We start from the raw sequence: 20,685 nt of genomic DNA on the forward strand, positions 1-20,685 counted from the left end.
GCCTCAGTTTATACTTTGCTGCTCGCTGTTGGGAGGAAGTTTGTCATCCGCCAGAGCAAGGTTCTGAACAATTTCTGAAAAAAAATTTATTGCCTGGAGAATTTTTGGTGTAGCAAGACATTTGTTTTTTAAATTATTGTATGAGGTTATCAACACATATCAAAAATGCTTTAATATTAAAATTTTCTTTTATATTATCTTCTAATAAATAATTACATAAAACATCACCTACACATGTGTCTAAAATATTGAAGAAAAGTTATGACACCTTACTACACCCAATTTCCCTACCCCATTCCCTCCTATTGTCAAACACAACCAACTCTCCCCAAAAAACACTAAATAAATTATTTTCTTCCACTCCTCTCTCCACCCACCTTACAAACTCACACACCCCCCTAACAAAAAAAAAAATTTCCTCCTGTGAAAAATTTGCTTCTACTGCCACTTTCCCAAGAAGTTTATAATACTCTTTTGACCTCTTTTGATCTTTGGATAACTTTCATCCAAAATGGTGAAATTAGCCTTTGTCACATATTCACCTTAGGGGGATTTATTGATGTCCAAAAGATATGTGTTTGAAGATTAAGAAAAAGGTCCAACACCAATACAAACAAATTCAGTTCACAAAATTTAAAGAAATCTAACATGAAGACTTTTTTGTACACTTTTATTTAGATTAATTGCATTAATTAATTTAATTTACATATTAATATATTGGATTTTGATCCTTGAATGAGCGTTCAGCTGGTTTCAGATGATCTAATATGGACTTTATGTATAAAGAATAAGGTTTGATTTACAAGAACGTCGAAAGTCATCTCCCTGTCAAATCCCATACTTAAATACAGATAAAATATATACATTTAATATTATGTATTAACCCCTTTTGCATAAAATGGCCATAATAGTACTAAATACTCAGTACTATTATGTCCAGCTTCTGGCACCGACTCCCAAGCGGAGTCAGTGCCAGAAGCTTCAGGTCTTCCCTGCATATTACACCCTCTTCCAACACCCAAGATCGATGTGTACAGGGATGTAAGCTTACTGAAGGGGAAACTGATCCTTCCTGTGGCAGCCCCAGGGTCTGGTGTTTTCCCTAAGGCTTCTGGCTCCCCTGCCTTCTGACAGGACCCTGCTGAGACTAACTAACTGGTCAGTTTCACAACATACTAATACAGTTATATTTCAGTATGCAAGGGCTTATCCAACCCCAAGTCTGAAAAAGTAGAAAAATTAAAAATAAAGTCAAAATGATTTTTATCATAAAAACAAATAAAAATAAAGAGAAAAGAAAGTTCATAATATACTACACTTAAAAAATATAAATGAACACCAAAAACCCTACATATTTCATATTGCTGCGTCCATAAAAATCTGTACAATAAATCAAAAGCAATATAGGACCCACACGATGAATGCCATAAAAATGCAAAAAAACTTCCCTCAATCTACTATTTTTCATGAAATACCCTCACATAAAATGTTCAAATAAGGTACATGCCCCAAAATAATACCACTGAAAACAACAAGTCTTTTTCGCAAACAAAAGCTTTCAACTAACTGCCAACAGAAATATATTTGTATAATTTATGTCCACCCTGAAATACTTAATATAATTTAATGAATAAGACATAGACCCTCCCAAAATGAAATAACTGTACAGTGCATCTCATCTTGTAATAAAAGAAGTCCTCACATGTCCCCATATGTTAATGTCCCCATTAATAAAAAAAAAAGTAAAAATTATATAGCCTGTACAATGTGACAATAGACATTTTCTCTAAATGTCGCAGCTTTCATTCAATGGACCTATCTGTGGCCATACAGCAGTTTACCACAACATACAAGGTATTTGCATACTCTGGAGAGATTAGTCATCAAACTTTTCAGGGCACTTCATCATATAATCCATTGGATGTGTCATTTTTGGAAAAAAAATCAATTTTATTTTAACCTGTGTAATACTTCTACTGTGTAGACTTATTTTATTATAACTATGTATGCTAATTAGTCTGGGGTGCTCAGGCTACATCACTAGAGTGCCATGATGTATTCATTCCCCCCAGTACTCTGGCAGTTTTGCCCAGTCCAGCCATTCACCTGCTCTATGCACCGCAGGGGGTAAAGCGCTGGGACCGCTAGTGCAATGTGGGGAGCGCTATATGCAACACACTACAAACTGTTAAACTAACTGCAATATGTTTACAATACATTCTAAATTACATTTTTTTCAACATATATACAGTATATACAAAAAAAACATACACTGTATTACTCCTTCCACGTACTATTTTTACCATAATAGATTTTTGAATTGTGTATTTGATGACTCATTGATCACTGACAATAAAAAATGGGTTCAAGCTTTAGCATTTTTATACTAAATCATACCTGTCAAGTCAAGTCACTGAGAGGCCAACTATAATAGCTTTTCTATTTTCAATGAGCTTGCAATTTTAAAGCTGTAAAATCAGCACAGATGTTGCCTAGAAATTTTGACTTTTAAGGTGTCACTGTATTGGTTTAGTCTTCATCTAGCAAGACTATTACAAAAATATAAATGTAAAATTTATATGTACATTTTATAGAGACATATAACCCCTAAGGTACTAATATATAAATATTCCTAAATGCAAATTAATGTATAATTTTCGTGAATAATGTTAGATACCAGGTTATGAGGATACACGCAAAACCTCCCCAAGTTATTGAGTTGTGATTGGATATCAAATTTGCAGAAGGATATCAATATGTCTATGAAAATGAAAGTAATTTACCATGACTTTCAATTTAGATTCAACCTCTTCACATACCAAAATAAGGACAGTAATAAATAGAAACTCTCTTTGTTTCTATATGTGATTTGCTGAGTAACATTAAAGTAGTTTAGGTGATCATAATTACTAGAAGTAATCGACCTGACTCATCTGGAAATGATTGCAAAATCTTATGACAAAAATAGGACATCCAACATCACTCAAACCAAATATTTATTTATTTATCTATAAACTGTGACAGGAATCTTCAGCATTCCCAGAAAACAATATGTTCTCCTAAACAACAGAATCATTTTTAGTTAACCAATCAGACTAAATTAAAATTTAGAAGGTCTCAAGGGATGGCGAACAGCTAAAAATAAAGAAGAATATGCTGTTCAGGTACAAAGGTATGAATGGAAAACATTCAAACTATATATTATAATATAATACAAATTTTACCTATTGAATATAACACAGAATCTTAAATTCTTAAACGTAATACTTGGACATATAAGAGAATATAAAATTGATATCATTCTTTCTTGGTTTGTATTGGTTTGCGTTCTTGTGGCAACAGTGGCATCAGTTTTTGCCATCTGCTAGGAGGCCATAGAATATAAGTTGCATGTGCATGGAGAAGTCCAAGCGAAACCTGTGAAAACAAAATAAATTTATGTAAGTAAAACATTATGCAACAAAATAACAGCAGGATTAAAAAAAAAACTCAACCTTTTTTTGTTGACATCTTTCAAGTGCAAGCTTAACCCCTTTGCGCACCACAATGTACTATAACATTGTGGTGCTGTGGGGGTGTATGGAGATAGCTATTAGAGCTGCAGTATTTTGTATGAGTGATCAGACCCTCAAGGGTTAAAGAACCCTATGCTGATGACAGGCTAATAGCGATTAGCAGTAAAATTAATATATATTAGTGATCAGACCCTACAGGATTAAAGTAAATGGGTCAGTATGGACTTCATCCTCTACAGGTTCCTGACATATTCCACCCCTCTAGTATCTTTTGTTATAAATTTTTTGTCTCCAGTGCTTAAGGATTTTGGAACCCATTATCCCTAGTTGTCCCTATCTCAAACACAAAGAGGATAAAAAGTTCTTTGTTCGAGGGAGTAAAATACACAACTCCATTTCATTAAATGGATGTTCTTTACTAATATTTACCACTCTACACAATAAAAACCTTAATAATTGAGCAAAACTGAATGTGCCTGCAATTCTGCAATTTTACAAATTTTTTGGGAATTTATTAATGTGTTGCACATTAAACCAGTGCAAACAGTGCATTAAACAGGATCAATTCTTCTTTTTTCTTCTAATAGCTTTTAAAATTCTGCAAATGAGCCACAACTACCCCTGGCTATGTCACAGAAGCCTCTTCTGGCTCCGTTGTCTGGTAATTATTCACACCTCTATTCAGAGAGGAAGAAGGCAAAATTGCTGAATGGAGATGTGAATAATTAGTAGATAACAGAGCCAGAAGGGGCTTTTGTGTTGTAGCCAGGAGTCCCTGAGGCTCATTTGTAGAATTATAGAAAACATTTTTATCAAAAACTAAGCTATTAGAAGCAAAAATAATAATGGATCCAGTTTTAGGAGGCACACCTCAGCATGTTAGTGTGCTTGGTTTAGAAAGACTGTATCCTTGTGGTAGAATAACTGACCAATTCTGAATAAATCTTGTTTTTTCCATATTGCAGAAATCTCCAATTGTCATATTGTAATCATTAATAATATGGTATTTTTGTAAAAAAATAAATGAGATCTCTCTGGTACATTTCTATCAAAAAATAATGGAAACCAAGATGAAAGCCTTTAAAAGGCATTTCACTTTAAAAACCCTTTTTATAGTTAATCCCCCATTAGTTAGACACAACATTTATTATAAACTGCATCTTCAATTAAAGAATTAAAAGGCATATCGAAAGGATACTATCACAAATCATAACTTAGATAAGTGTCCCTATCAAAGCAAGAAAACTGTGTACATTAATAATGAAAGCTACATGCATGCAACATAAAATGGCATAAAATAACCCAGTAAAGATTGTTTATAGAGTTGCTCTGTATTTTCTAAAAAATAAAACTTTAAAATGTTCTTGAATTATTTTATGAAGCCTTATTTGTTCTACTGGAGGAAAACAAAAACAATGTTTTTGAGCACTTTTATTTTTTGTTTAAATTTTACTCATATTTATTAAACATTTTTAACTTTAAAATTAACAATACAAAACTCAATATAAACAGCATGATCAAACAACTATCTCAATCCCATTTCTGAGATCCTACCCCCCTATAATCCCTCCCCTGAACGAACAAATATGAAAAAAATTAATAATCTCACCCTATCCCCTAAACATAAAATTCTAATTATTAGCATAAGATGGCCAAACCTAAAATTTACTTTTGTTTTAATTTTCCCTATGAAAGGAACAAGTGTTAATAGGTATTCCTCATTAAATATCAAAAGCAGTGATTCCTATATTTAATTTATAACTTCAAATTCCTTTAAAGTCCAACCAATCAGTACATTATTCTGGGGAATTAAAAAAGTGAGTGTGACCTTTATATAGGATCCTAAATTTAGCTGAAAAATAAGGGATTATCCTATTTCTGCATTTTTAAAGCTTTTTTTAACCTCTACAAAACGTTTCCTCTTCTCAAGAGTCTCTCTAGAATAATCACTACCCCCTCCTTCTTCCTCTTGCCCTTCTGATGCTGGTTCTAATGGGGAATATTGTGATCCCAAAATCTTTATTATTAGAGGTGCCTCCTCCTTCTTCACCTTCCTTGTGCAGTGCCATCCTAGTTTTAATGGGGTGGGGGGGTTTGCAAAGTCAAGTCTGACCATATTCTAATTTTTATTTGAGCCTTTTTCTTTCAAGGGGAAGGTACCGCAGGATTGCCTCCCTGCTACTTTTGGCGGCATTCCCATCCCCCACACACACACACAAGTATATTACCACACCCACACTATAAATCACTCCCAACTCTTATTCTCCAATATCATAATTAAGACTATTTACATCAACATGCTTCTACCAAATAATTGATAAGCCAATCAGATTCAGCAATTATATTTACAGCGTCCAAAGTATTAACCTACATCCAATTCTTACACAATACAGCTATGTTAGTAAACCATTATATGCTAAGAGATTTGGAAAAAAAATTGCAAATTGCTATTCATAGATCAGAACATTTTAGCCATGAATGAGGTACCAATAGTAAGCCACTTTTTCCTTAATCTAAAGTTGTATTAAAGAAAAACAAATAAACAATAAATAAATTAATAGCTATGCAAAATCATGAAATCCAAAATGTTAGCCACCAACAAAGTATTAGTAATTCGTCACTTTGCCTTTAATCCATAGATTTATTAGTGGGGCATTAAGAATAGGAGTATTACGGTAGTTCAAAGATGGAAAATAGTAAAAGTAGTCTTGCAAAAGATCCACCTAATATCCTCCAAAACACTTATTTTAGTAGAAGCATAAAGCACAACAACTTTGGAAATAGAAGGATAATAACTGAGGTTAACCCTTTAAGCCACCATGACATTGGGGAACGTTATTCTGAGCTTCTGTTTCAGCCACCATGATGTTCCCCAGAAGCAGAGCCTGTGTTTGTTCCATGCAGGATGCCGGCTGTATGTGACAGCTGAGCTTCTGCACGAGCAGCCAGGATCACGATGATCTCGATCCCGTCTGTTTAACCCCTTAGGCGCTGTGGTCAAACATGACTGCAGCACCTAAACCTCTCCTCCCGGCGTATGGGGGTGCCAATCATCTCCATGGCAGAACTGGGGTCCGATGAAGGACCCCAAAGCTGCCTTGTCTGACTGCTTGCTGGGTTGGACTCAGCAGTGCAGTTGACTTTTCTAATGCATCTAATGCACTGACTGTAGTACTGCTCAGATGAGTGTTTAGATGATCACTTGTTCAAGGCCCAGACGGGGACAAAAAAAAATGTAAAAAAAGTGTAAAAAAAAAGGTTTAATTAAAAAAAAATATGGTGAACACCTTAAAAATAATAAAAAAACAAAATATATTTTCTGCATATAATCAGAAAAAAACACCATAAAAAGGGATCAAAAAGTTAACCCTGCATGATTACAATAAGAAAACTTGTCCCACAAAATATAAAGCCCAAAACAGCTCAATTAACAAAATAATAAAAATATTACTCTGATTAGTAGACGGCAAAGCAAAATCAAGGGTTTTTCTCTCCAAATGAATTTTTATTATGTAGAACATATTCAGATATAACAAAAGCTATATAAATGGGATATCACTGAAACTGTACTGAGCCATAGAACATAAGACATGTTATCTATGCTAATTGGTGTGCAGAATGCAAAAAACACCATAAAAATCTATTAATTTTTTTTTGTGACCCCCCCTAAATAAAAGACAAAAAAGGTTAAACAAGGGGGTATTGCGCCCCCAAATATAGTGTTACTGCAATGGTTGAAAGGTCTAGTTTTTAAAATATGTCCACTCTATGGAGGTTTCTACTGCCCTACTATATGAGGGCTCAGTCAACGGGACAAAGCACCAGAAAACTGTTCCAGCAAAATCCACAAATAGATGCTCCTTCCCTTCCAAGCCCCGCAGCGCACCCATACAGCAGTTTCTGATCACATGTGGGAAATTACTGCATTCAGGAGAAAGTTGGATAACAAACATTTATGTTTAGTTGGTACATTTAATTCTTTAAAAATATTTATTTACTGGACATAGCAAGGAATTTTGGAAAAAGATTTTCACTTACACGAGTCAATGTAAATACTTTCTATAAAACATCTGTGGTGGTAAAAAGTGAAATATAAACCTTGATAAATTCTCGGTGGTGTAGTTTCCAAAATAGGATCATTTGTGGGTGGGGGTGGGAGGTCACTTTTCTCATAGCTCAGGGACTTTTCAAATGTGTAATATCACCTGAAAACTTTATCAAAACCTGCCCTCTAAAATCTCAATGCCTCCTTCCGTTGTGTGCTCTGCCATGTGCCCCTCAAGTAGTTTGCATTGACATGTGGGTTATTGCCGTACTCGTAAGAAAATGCACAACAAAATCTGAGATGTGTTTTCTCATTTTATCCTGCATAAGGCTACATTCACATGAACGTATGGGGGCGTATATATGTATATATATGACCTCACGGCGCTGTACTGGAGCATTGCAGCACACATGCGGCACCATACCATTCCGTGGCCCATAAAAAGAACGGCGGGCATACATCATGTGAATGTAGCCTTAGTGTGTAAATTTTAGAAATAAATCATATTATTGTCAAAATTAATTAATTAAAATTCCAAATAGAATCTCATTTTGTTTTCATTCTTGTGAGATGCTTGAAGGGTAAGCAAGCCTAACAAAGGCTGTTTTGAATAGTTTGAGGGTACAGTTTTACAAATGGGGCAATTTGTGGGGAGTTTCTTATAAAAATTTAACTTTGAAAACCCTTACAAAGATGAATTGTCCTGTATGGGGGTACATGCATCCAACTTTTGGCTTGCCTTTTTCTTAAATTTTTTAGACTTTTCTTGGTTCTTGTGTTCATTTGCAAAGTTCGCCATTGTCAAGTTTCACCTTAATCCTCTGACATGGCTCAGAGGCCCTGATAGAAATCCCCCAGTGTCTCAAATGGACCTCACAGTGAAAGCTAATAAGAATATTAGAATATTTTGCCAATTCTATTACATTTAAATTATTTTGCAGATTCCTATAACATGGCACAAAAAATTAAATGGTGCATCCTGGAAGTATACTTTATCCTGCAAATAACAAGCCTTCGAAAAACTCTAGAAAAACATAGTACTAAATGGGTTTAAAATCCTTTGTAGGTTTACCAACACACAGGGGGATTTATCACCACTTTGGTTTCTTCTACTACTTTTTGAAACATTTTGGTCTCAGACGAGACATACAAGTCTAAAAAAGGAGTAGAAGAAAAAGACAGTGGTGATAAATCCCTCCAATATATTAAAACAATATTTAGAAGGCCTCAAAGATGGTGGAAAAGGTCTGGGTAAGATATTCTAACTTATTTTAAATATTTTAACTCTTTCAGCTAACAAAGGATTAATTATCACATTTTGTTTAATGCACAAGAGGGGAATTTATTAAAAGTGGTGTATAGAAAACTCTTGTTTTGAAATTCCTGCTAGGTGGGGATTAGGAAACCTTCAATTTCTACCCATGCTGCAGACATGACATTGCAAGTGTTCTGCTGTATGTCTTATATTTAACATTATTTTTTTTACATACATTTGTATTTAAGTATTTATCTTTTGCTAGAAAAGTTCTATATAATGACATTAAATGTCATTATTTTTGCCTACCTTGATACAAATAAAAACTTTATGTATCATGTAATTTAAATTAAAAAGTTGTAACAAATGCAAAACTGGCCAATTTTGAGTAATGCATAACCTGTCAAATTGGACAATTTCGTACAGGAAAGAAAAGTATTGAGACTTTCATTCATGCTTTTAGTATCTAGGAAAATTTAGAAATAATAGATTTAAAAGCAACAATTTTCTTAGTCTTCCTTTGCTTACACAATATATACATTTTTAGCACTTTTAAACAAACCACATTTAGAGGCATTTTTTGTGAAGTTACTGACTATTATAACTTTGTAGAAATGTGTAGAAATGGCATGGGGTTTTGCCTGTGATAAAATATAAATGTAACCCTTGATTATTAAAATTTATTGTTTTTTACTTTAGTAAGATTCAAAATATTAGGGCTGCCTTATTGCTCAGCAATAGCCCATTAAGCCCAGTTAATGACAAAAACATACAATATATACTGTATATCACTTTCCATTATTTTCAAGTATTATTTTACTTGGATATCAAATTGCTGGCTGCGTTTAAATCTTAAACCACCATAAATTCTCTGGGACATATGGCAACATATAGGATGTAGGGATAAACAAGACAGTCTTAAACTACACATAATTTACCATTCAGCATTAGACACTTAGATAAGTCTAATGAACCATAAGATTAGAGTATAACTGTGCACTTACTTTAAGAATCTTTACATAAATTTGCATCAATGTGATTATAATCTTCAAAGACATAAGCCGTAAAAATGCCTTAAAAATTATAATAATTTTGTAATATATAGTTTTCAATATTGGAATGTTAGGAAATTTGCAACAATCACTTAGTTAAACTATTATTTGCAAATCTGGTTACCAGAAAGAATGTTTGATTCCACAGACATTCTGCTCTGCCTCCATACAATATTTTCAGCAATTTATGGATTAAAAAAAAGTTAACCATGTTTAGAAATAACCTTTCTGCAAACTGAAATCCGAGTATTTAAAATTTTAAGTACTCGTATTTAAAATATGAGTGTTTTTCAGACTATAAGACGCACTTTTTAGCAAGAAAAAAATCTTGCAAAAAGTGCCTGCTTATGGACTGAAGGTCAGGAGGATCCAGCAGTGCCACACCCTCCTGACCGCTTTAAGGGAGGTCGGGTGAACCTGTAGTGATGTCAGAATCATGTGATTGATCACATGCTTCCTACATCACTCAATGCCCTGATACTGCCGAGAATGGGGGCATGCAGCAGCTGGGACAGGGAAAGAAGAGGAAGAGGGGAGGGGTGGTTCTGTGTGTGTATTTATGTGTAGAGTTATTCCCAGTATGTCCCTTATGTGTGTGTGGCAGTGCTGTGTGTGTATTCATGTGTATTGTAGTCACAGTGTGTTCCTTATGTATGTATAGCAGAGCTGTGTGTGTGTTTATGTGTAGAGTTGTTCCCAGTGTGCTCCTTATGTGTGTATGGAATAGCTGTGTGTGTATTTATGTGTATAGTTGTGCCCAGTGTGCTCCTTATGTGTATATAGCAAAGCTGTATGTGTGTGTTTATGTGTATAGTTGTTCCCAATGTGTTCCTTATGTTTGTATAGAAGACTGTGTGTGTGTTTAAGTGTATAGTTGTGCCCAGTGTGCTCCTTATGTGTATATAGCAGAGCTGTGTGTGTGCGTTTATGTGTATAGTTGCGCCCAGTGTGCTTCTTATGTGTGTATAGAATAGCTGTGTGTGTATTTATGTGTATAGTTGTGCCCAGTGTACTCCTTATGTGTATATAGCAGAGCTGTGTGCGTGTTAATGTGTATAGTTGTGCCCAGTGTGCTCCTTATGTGTGTATAGAATAGCTGTGTGTGTATTTATGTGTATAGTTGTGCCCAGTGTGCTCCTTATGTGTGTATAGAATAGCTGTGTGTCTATTTATGTGTATAGTTGTGCCCAGTGTGCTCCTTATGTGTGTATAGCAGAGCTGTGTGTGTGTTTATATGTATAGTAGTGCCCAGTGTGCTCCTTTTGTGTGTATAGCAGCGTCATTTGTGTTTATGTGTATAGCAGTGCCCGGTCAGTGTGTGTGTATTTGTGTTTGTAGCAGTATCCAGTGTAGCAGTGCACAGTGTATGTAGCAGTGTGTATGTGATGAGTGTGTTACTATTTCTGTTAGTGTGTGTATAGATGTGCTCTATGTGTAGATGTTTGGATTTAGCAGAGCTGTGTGTGTAAATGTATGGATGTGGCAGATATGTGTGTGTTGTGGATTTGTGCGACCAACAGGGATATTTTAATTAGTGTAAGATATATTTTTCCTTTTTTGGAAGACTAGATCTGGGGTGTCTTATAGTAAGGAGAGTGTAATAGTCCAAAAAATATGGTAAAAGTTTTACATTTAGTTTAGCTTTAAAGGTACGTATCTATATAAAAATATCCCCATTCACTGAAGCATCCAACAAAGTTATATAAATAAATTATATTTGGGTATATTCTGTATTTGCAAATAAGGACGGTGAAACTTTTTTCCTGTAGTTACAAAGTAAAATATGCTCATATGTTTCATGTTTTTATATAGTACAGTTAATAGATCTAGTTTCAGATTTTTCTTTTATTTTGCTCTTGAATAGTACAGACCTTAAAGTCGTGTTATGAAGTAATAATACAGAGTGGAAATTTGTGAAGCACAAAGCAGGTACAGGATGTGCTTGACTCATCTCATAATACTGATGACAATAACATTTTTTGATATTCCTATATTTTTTTAAAGTACAAATACAAATGTAAAGACAAGGATGATTAAATAGAAATATAAAGTGCACAGAAATAGATGTAAGGAAGCTTCAGAGTACATAGGAATTATGAGTGTTCCTGTCACTACAGGAAGCAAACAACAGATTTTAGATTGTAAAATATGGAGAGGAGCCAATAAATCTGTACCTGCCCTCAGGCATCAAGTATAACTTTCTTTAGCTGCTGCGCAACATGGCACAATGTCTTTTTGTCACTTATTGCAACTAGTTGGTATTCTTCTATGCTAGCTGGAGTACTGGAAAGTGAACTGATCTTTTAATCAAGTCTTTTAGAATTGGACCTATGTTATCGTACTGACTCTAGCTGGATAGTATGTAACTATAAATAGACATTTATATAGAATATATAACTTATATTGTATACATAATTTTGCTAATATGAATTTCAGAACAGATCATGAACTTAATTACATACTGTTCAGAAGCAATTGGTCCGTTATCCACTTAGAAATATGTATTGAAGTAACTACAATAAATGCTGCATTTAAATGCTCTTCTGTGACTGGAGCAATTTCTAAATTTAACAGCATAATTCACACTTGCTTTGTCTTTTGGAATGTTCTGGTAGTTTGGGGCCAAATTGTGGCATAGATGAGACACTCCACTGCTGGCTCCCTTGTCAATAACTAATCTGTTGGGAGAGCATGAGAGTTACAACATTCCTGTAGCCCTGTGAAAGAAAATAGAACATTAAGCGTGTGTATTATAATGAATAAACTGCCCATTTAATGTATTGGAATTAAATGTACAAATATGTTTTTCAGGGTGAGATAAAGAAGCCTTTGTCTAAGTTCTACCTTGTAAAATTCCATAAAGAATACAGGCGGTCCCCTACTTAAGGACACCCGACTTACAGAAAACCCATAGTTACAGACAGACCCCTCTGACCTCTGGTGAAGCTTTCTGAATGCTTTACTATAGTCCCAGACTGCAATAATCAGCTGTAAGGTGTCTGTAATGAAGCTTTATTGATAATCCTTGGTCCCATTACAGCAAAAAATGTTTAAACTCCAATTGTCACTGGGGCCAAAATTTTTTCGTCTGGATCTACAATTATAAAATATACAGTTTCGACTTACATACAAATTCAACTTAAGTACAAACCTCCAGACCCTATCTTGTACGTAACCCGGGGACTGCCTGTATATGAATGTACAGTCATGGCCAAAAGTTTTGAGAATGATACAAATACCTTATATACTCGAGTATAAGCCTAGTTTTTCAGCACAAAAAATGTGCTGAAAAACCCAAACTCGGCTTATACTCGAGTCAAAAAAATAAATATATCTAAACCTTTCCGGCGACCCCTGTATATCTTCTGTGCGATCTGTCCGGCAGGGTCTGGCAGGCTATATACACTGGGGCAGGGTCTGGCAGGCTATATACACTGGGGCAGGGTCTGGCAGGCTATATACGCTGGGGCAGGGTCTGGCAGGCTATATACACTGGGGCAGGGTCTGGCAGGCTATATACACTGGGGCAGGGTCTGGCAGGCTATATACACTGGGGCAGGTTCTGGCAGGCTATATACGCTGGGGCAGGGTCTGGCAGGCTATATACACTGGGGCAGGGTCTGGCAGGCTATATACACTGGGGCAGGGTCTGGCAGGCTATATACACTGGGGCAGGGTCTGGCAGGCTATATACACTGGGGCAGGGTCTGGCAGGCTATATACACTGGGGCAGGTTCTGGCAGGCTATATACGCTGGGGCAGGGTCTGGCAGGCTATATACACTGGGGCAGGGTCTGGCAGGCTATATACACTGGGGCAGGTTCTGGCAGGCTATATACGCTGGGGCAGGGTCTGGCAGGCTATATACACTGGGGCAGGTTCTGGCAGGCTATATACGCTGGGGCAGGGTCTGGCAGGCTATATACACTGGGGCAGGGTCTGGCAGGCTATATACACTGGGGCAGGGGCTGGCAGGCTATATACACTGGGGCAGGGGCTGGCAGGCTATATACACTGGGGCAGGGTCTGGCAGGCTATATACACTGGGGCAGGGTCTGGCAGGCTATATACACTGGGGCAGGGTCTGGCAGGCTATATACACTGGGGCAGGGTCTGGCAGGCTATATACACTGGGGCAGGGTCTGGCAGGCTATATACACTGGGGCAGGGTCTGGCAGGCTATATACACTGGGGCAGGGTCTGGCAGGCTATATACACTGGGGCAGGGTCTGGCAGGCTATATAAAATGGGGCAGGGTCTGGCAGGCTATATACTGGGGAGGCTGTGACCAATGCATTTCCCACCCTCGGCTTATACTCGAGTCAATAGGTTTTCCCAGTATTTTGAGGTAAAATTAGGGGCCTCGGCTTATACTCGGGTCGGCTTATACTCGAGTATATACAGTATTATATTTTCACATGATCTGTTGCCCTCTGGTTTTTATGTGTGTTTGTCAAATGTTTTTATCACATACAGAAATACAAGTGCAATCATATTATGAGTAACAAAAGCTTTTATTGCCAGTTAGAATGAGTTAATGCAGCAAGTCAATATTTGCAGTGTTGACCCTTCTTCTTCAGGACCTCTGCAATTCTCGCTGGCATGCTCTCGATCAACTTCTGGACCAAATCCTGACTGATAGCAGTCCATTCTTGCATTTTGTTGTTTTTTGTTTGTCCACCCGTCTCTTGATGATTGACCACAAGTTCTCAATGGGATTAAGATCTGGGGAGTTTCCAGGCCATGGACCCAAAATCTCTATGTTTTGTTCCCTGAGCCATTAAGTTATCACCTTTGCTTTATGGCAAGGTGCTCCATCATGCTGGAAAAGGCATTGTTGATCACTAAACTGCTCTTGGACGGTTGGGAGAAGTTGCTCTTGGAGGACATTCTGGTACCATTCTTTATTCATGGATGTTTTTAGAGAGCCGATTCCCTTGGCTGAGAAGCAACCCCACACATGAATGGTTGCAGGATGCTTTACAGTTGGCATGATACAAGATGGTGGTATCGCTCACCTTGTCTTCTCCGAACAAGCTGTTTTCCAGATGTTCTAAACAATCAGTAAGGAGATTCATCAGAGAAAATTACTTTACCCCAGTCCTCAGCAGTCCACTCCCTATACCTTTTGCATAATATCAGTCTGTCCCTGATGTTTTTTCTGGAGAGAAGTGGCTTCTTTGCTGCCCTTCTTGACACCAGGCCTTGCTCCAAGAGTCTCCACCTTACACCTGCCTGCTGCCATTCCTGAGCAAGCTCTGCACTGGTGGTAGCCAGATCCCGAAGCTGAAAAACTTTTAAGAGACGCCCCGGAGCCTTTTGGCAACAATGGAACCTCTATCCTTGTATTCCTTGATGATGCGATAGATTGTTGACTGAGGTGCAATCTTTCTAGCTGCGATACTCTTCCCTGTTAGGCCAGTTTTCTCCAGTGCAATGATGAATGCACATGTTTCTTTAGAGATAACCATGGTTAACAGAAGAGAAACAAATGATGCCAAGCACCAGACTCCTTCTAAAGTGTGCAGTGGTGTGATTCTTACTTAATCATGACAGATTGATCTCCAGCCCTGTCCTCATCAACACCCACACCTGTGTTAATGGAGCAATCACTTAGACGATGTTAGCAGCTCCTTTTATGGCAGGCCTGCAATGAAGTTGAAATGTGTTTTGGAGGAAAAAGTTCATTTTCTAGGCAAATATTGACTTTGCAATTAATTGCTGTTAAGCAGATCACTCTTTATAACATTCTGCAGTATATGCAAATTGCAATTATAAAACCTGATGCAGTAGACTTTGTAAAAATTAACATTTGTATCATTCTCAAAAGTTTTGGCCATGACTGTACATATTCCCTTCCCAGAATACCTACAGAAGCATGTATGAACTTAATTTATGCATGTATGTAATTACTAGAGATGAGCAAGCACTAAAATGCTCGGTTGCTCGTTATTAGAGATGAACTTTTCCCGATGCTCCATTGAAGTCAATGGGAGACTCGAGCATTTTTCAAGGGGACCAAGGGTCTGCACAGGGAAGCTTGGCCAAACACCTGGAAACCTCAGAAAATGATGTAAACACCACGGAAATGGACAGGAAACATGGATGCATGGATGCCTCTGAGGCATGGATGCCTCTGAGGCTGCTTAATCGCACCTTTATGCCAAAATTATGGGCAACAGAATGGCCATGACAGAGTGACCGAATGAGGCTAGATAGCATCTAAAACATCCAATAATTGACCCCGATACTATAGAAGACGGCATGCAGAGGCAGCGGCAGCAGCGGCAGGCTAGGGAGTGTCATGGCAACATACCCTAAGTGGACTCAAGAAGCGCTTAAATGATTTCCTATGTCAACAAAAGGTTGACGGTATATTTAGTCGATAACACAGCATGGTGGCGACATAGTGACCAAGTTCCATAACGTATCTGGTGAAACACCTGAAAAATTAGCCTGACACAGCTCGTTTGATAAGGGGACGACATGTGGAGGCAGCCATGGAGACGACTTTCATGATTAAGAGTGACAGTATGGGGCATCCATATTTCTTCTATGATTGAAACTTCAGGTCTCCAGCATGGCGGCGACAGATGTGCCGAGTTCCATTATGTATCTGGTGAAACACCTGAAAATTCTGCCTGACACAGCTCGTTTGATAAGGGGGTTAATGTGCTATATATCCTCTTGCGCTCCAGTGTCTGGGGTATAGAGAGTGGAAAGTTGCGCATGGAGACATTGGTGGACGCTGTGGAGGATCGTGGAGGCAAAATGGACAGGACACAGCAGGGGCAGCATGCATGGATGCCTCTGAGGCTGCCTAATCTTGGGATGGAGCTGACGGTCCGCTGCCAGGCGAGCTTTCGCCTGTCCAAGCACCTGTCTCTCGGCTCCTCCCCACCCAAAATGGGCCTGGGGGCCAGAAGCGTTTACTTTGAAAAAATTATAATTTTCAAAGCAGGCGGGGTCGTTTGAATATTTCACCTAGGAATAATGGAATAGCATAGCGGTTCTATTTTTATTTGTTTTTTCGTAAATGGTTCCATGATTAAGAGCGACAGTATGGGGCATCCATATTGCGCTGCTATGATTGCAACTTCAGGTCTCCAGCATGGCGGCGACAGATGCGCCGAGTTCCATTATGTATCTGGTGAAACACCTGAAAATTCTGCCTCACACAGCTGGTTTGATAAGGGGACAATGTATGGAGGCAGTAAAGTAGTAGTAGATTAAAGGTGCTGCAGTTAAAACTATGTTAGTTGGATCTTGGGATGGAGTTGGCGGTCCGCTGCCAGGCGAGCTTTCGCCTATCCAAGCCCCTGTCTCTCGGCTCCTCCCAAAACAGCACTTCTAAGAACCTTTTGTATAAGATCAAGTGTAATAGTGTTCTTATAAGTTTTGGTTATGGCGGGTGAGCGGAATGTAAACAGATGCGCAAGAAGCGCTGAAATAATATCGGTAAATGATAAAAGTTTGCCAGTATATTTTGTGGATAACACATCAGGGTGGCGACAAAGTTAACAAGTTTGATGTGAAAGCCATGAAAACAACCCAAAATTCTGCCTGACACAGCTCGTTTTATAAGGGGACGAAGTATGCAGGCAGCTATATGGACGACTTTTGGAGGCAGCTATGGAGATGACGTGTGGAGGTAGCAATGGAGACAACGTGTGGAGGCAGCTAAAAAGACGACGTGTGGAGGCTGCTATGGAGACAATTTAATTTGGATAGTGCTTGTATGTGGCAGTCCAAAAAAGTTTTCAAACCAGAGGAGCAGGTAGGTGGTCCTCCAGAAAAATTAAATAGATTGAGTGCCTGTATGTAGCAGTCCAAAAAAGTTTTCAAACCAGAGGAGCAGGTAGGTGGCCCTCCAGAAAAATTAAATACATAGAGTACTATAGCTAGAGCCAGTAGGCCCTGTCAAAAAATAGCCAGTTTCCTCTGCTTTAGTGTACAAAGAGGAGGAGAAGGAGGAAAATGAGGAGGAGGAGTGCATAAATTATTCAGGTTGAGCTTCTTTCACCTGGTGGGGAATGGAAATCCTGAGAAATCCAGGTTTTATTCATCTTGATAAGCGTCAGCCTGTCAGCGCTTATCGGTGATGATGCCAACAGCTGCACTGAAAACCTGCTCATACAACACGCTAGCGGCAGGGCAGGCAAGAACCTCCAAGGCGTACAGCGCAAGTTCGTGCCACATGTCCAGCTTTGAAACCCAGTAGTTGTAGGGAGCTGTGTAATCATTTAGGATGATGGTATGGTCAGCTACGTACTCCCTCACCATCTTTCTGTAAAGATCAGCCCTACTCTGCCGAGACTGGGGACAGGTGACAGTGTCTTGATGGGGTGACATAAAACTGGCAAAGGCCTTGTAGAGCGTACCCCTGCCAGTGCTGGACAAGCTGGCTGCTCGCCTACTCTCCCTCGCTACTTGCCCCGCAGAAGTACGCCCTCTGCCGCTAGCGCTGTCAGAAGGGAAATACTGTTTCAGCTTGTGCACCAGGGCCTGCTGGTATTCATGCATTCTCACACTCCTTTCCTCTCCAGGGATGAGAGTGGAAAGATTTTGCTTGTGCCTTGGGTCCAGGAGAGTGAATACCCAGTAATCGGTGCTGGAATAAATTCTTTGAACGCGTGGGTCACGGGATAGGCAGCCTAGCATGAAATCTGCCATATGCGCAGAGTCCCAACGCGCAAGAATTCACTCCCCTCACTGGCCTGATTCTCCATTTCCTCCATTTCCTCCTCCTCCAACTCCTCTTCTTCTGCCCATACACGCTGAACAGTGAAGGACTGAACAATGGTCCCCTCTTCTGTCTCGCCAACATTCTCCTCTTCTTCCTCCTCATCCACCTCCTCCAATATGCGCTGAGAAACAGACCTGAGGGTGCTTTGGCTATCAACAAGGGAATCTTCTTCCCCCGTCTCTTGTGACGAGCGCAAAGCTTCTGACTTCATGCTGACCAGAGAGTTTTTCAACAGGCCAAGCAGCGGAATGGTGAGGCTGATGATGGCAGCATCGCCACTGACATTCTGTGTTGACTCCTCAAAGTTACTCAGCACCTGACAAATATCAGACATCCACGTCCACTCCTCATTGTAGACTTGAGGAAGCTGACTGACCTGACTACCAGTTCTGGTGGAAGTTGACATCTGGCAGTTTACAATCGCTCTGCGCTGCAGGTAAACTCTGAATAACATGGTTAATGTTGTATTCCACCTCGTGGGCACGTCGCACAACAGTCGGTGAGAGGGCAGTTGGAGGCGGCGCTGCGCTGCCCTGAGAGTGGCAGCATCTGTGCTGGACTTCCTGAAATGCGCACAGATGCGGCACACCTTCGTAAGCAAATCAGACAGATTGGAGTATGTCTTGAGGAAACGCTGAACTATGAGATTCAACACATGGGCCAGGCATGGCACATGTGTCAGTCTGCCGAGTTGCAGAGCCGCCACCAGGTTACGGCCGTTGTCACACACAACCATGCCTGGCTTCAGCTTCAGCTGTGCCAGCCACAGATCAGTCTGCGCCGTGATGCCCTGTAACAGCTCTTGGGCAGTGTGCCTTTTATCACCTAGGCTCAGCAGTTTGAGCACCGCCTGCTGTCGCTTAGCAACAGCACTGCTGATGTGCCTAGAGCTACCGACTGATGGCGCCATGCCTACGGATGGTAATTCAGAGGAGGAGGTGGAGGAGGGGTGGGAGGAGGAGGAGGCATAGTAGGCCTGAGAGACCTGGACCGAGGTAGGCCCCGCAATCCTCGGCGTCGGCAGTATATGACCAGCCCCAGGGTCAGACTCGGTCCCACCTCCACCAAGTTAACCCAATGTGCCATCAGCGATATATAGTGGCCCTGCCCGGCAGCACTCGTCCGCATGTCCGTGGTCAGATGGACCTTGTCAGAAACGGCATTGGTCAGGGGACAGTTGATGTTGTCTGACACGTGCTGGTGCAGGGCTGGGACGTCACATCCGGAAAAGTAGTGGCGGCTGGGGACCGAATACAGAGGGGCGGCCGCCGCCATGAGGTTGCGAAAGGCCTCGGTCTCTACCAGCCTATAGGGCAGCATCTCCAGGCTAAGCAGTTTGGAGATGTGGACGTTGAGGGCTTGGGCGTGTGGGTGGGTTGCACTGTACTTCCTCTTGCGCTCCAGTGTCTGGGGTATGGAGAGCTGAACGCTGCGCATGGAGACATTGGTGGATGCTGTGGAGGATCGTGGAGGCGAAGGTGTGGTTTTCGCACGGGAGGTGTTTTGGCCGGGGTCCTGGGCAGAGGGCTGACTAGCAGTGGCAGCAGGTGACACAGGGGAAGGAGCAGTGGTGTGCCCGGCCGGAGGTGAACGGCCGTGGTTCCATTGAGTGGGGTGTTTAGCATGCATATGCCTGCGCATACTGGTGGTGGTTAAGCTGGTAGTGGTGGAACCCCCAGCTGATCCTGGTGTGGCACGGGTTGCACACCACAGTCCGTCGGTCATCCGGTGTTTCTTTAAAGAACCTCCAGACTTCTGAAAATCTAGCCCTCGCCATGGGAGCTTCACTACGTGAAACATTTGGCGCTGATGCACCAGCTCTGGCCCTGCCTCTCCGTCTGGCCCCACCACTGCCTCTTCCAACCTGTTCTCATCGAGGACTTGTCTCCGTCTCAGAAGCACTGTGTTCACCTGGCCTATCAACCCGGCTTCGGTCTGTCACTTAATCATCCTCCGATCCCTCAGTCTGCTCCCCCCTCGGACTTCCTGCCCTGACAACAACTTCTTCACTGTCTGACAACCGTGTCTCCTCATCGTCTGACACCTCTTTACACACTTCTTCCACTACGTCA

The 20,685-nt window shown here is 40.1% G+C and overlaps 1 protein-coding gene across 4 annotated transcripts in view; it reads right to left on the reverse strand.

Annotated features, from left to right (window-relative positions):
- Positions 1-2,794: 2,794 nt before the first annotated feature.
- IMMP2L (inner mitochondrial membrane peptidase subunit 2) overlaps positions 2,795-20,685 on the reverse strand; it is a 734,073-nt gene continuing 716,182 nt past the window's right edge. For 2 of the 4 annotated variants that reach the window (XM_072146908.1, XM_072146910.1), the window contains exon 7: positions 3,311-3,417. Coding sequence is in view for 2 of the 4 variants with exons in the window: in XM_072146909.1 (XP_072003010.1) it covers positions 3,298-3,417 (120 nt within the window). In the remaining 2 variants the exon portion in view is untranslated. Of the gene's footprint in view, positions 3,418-20,685 lie in introns of all 4 variants that reach the window. The other 2 variants (XM_072146911.1, XM_072146909.1) reach the window with 2 other exon arrangements.

Source organism: Engystomops pustulosus, chromosome 4, assembly GCF_040894005.1.
Source record: "Engystomops pustulosus chromosome 4, aEngPut4.maternal, whole genome shotgun sequence".
In the NCBI taxonomy this organism is placed as follows: Eukaryota; Metazoa; Chordata; class Amphibia; order Anura; family Leptodactylidae; genus Engystomops; species Engystomops pustulosus.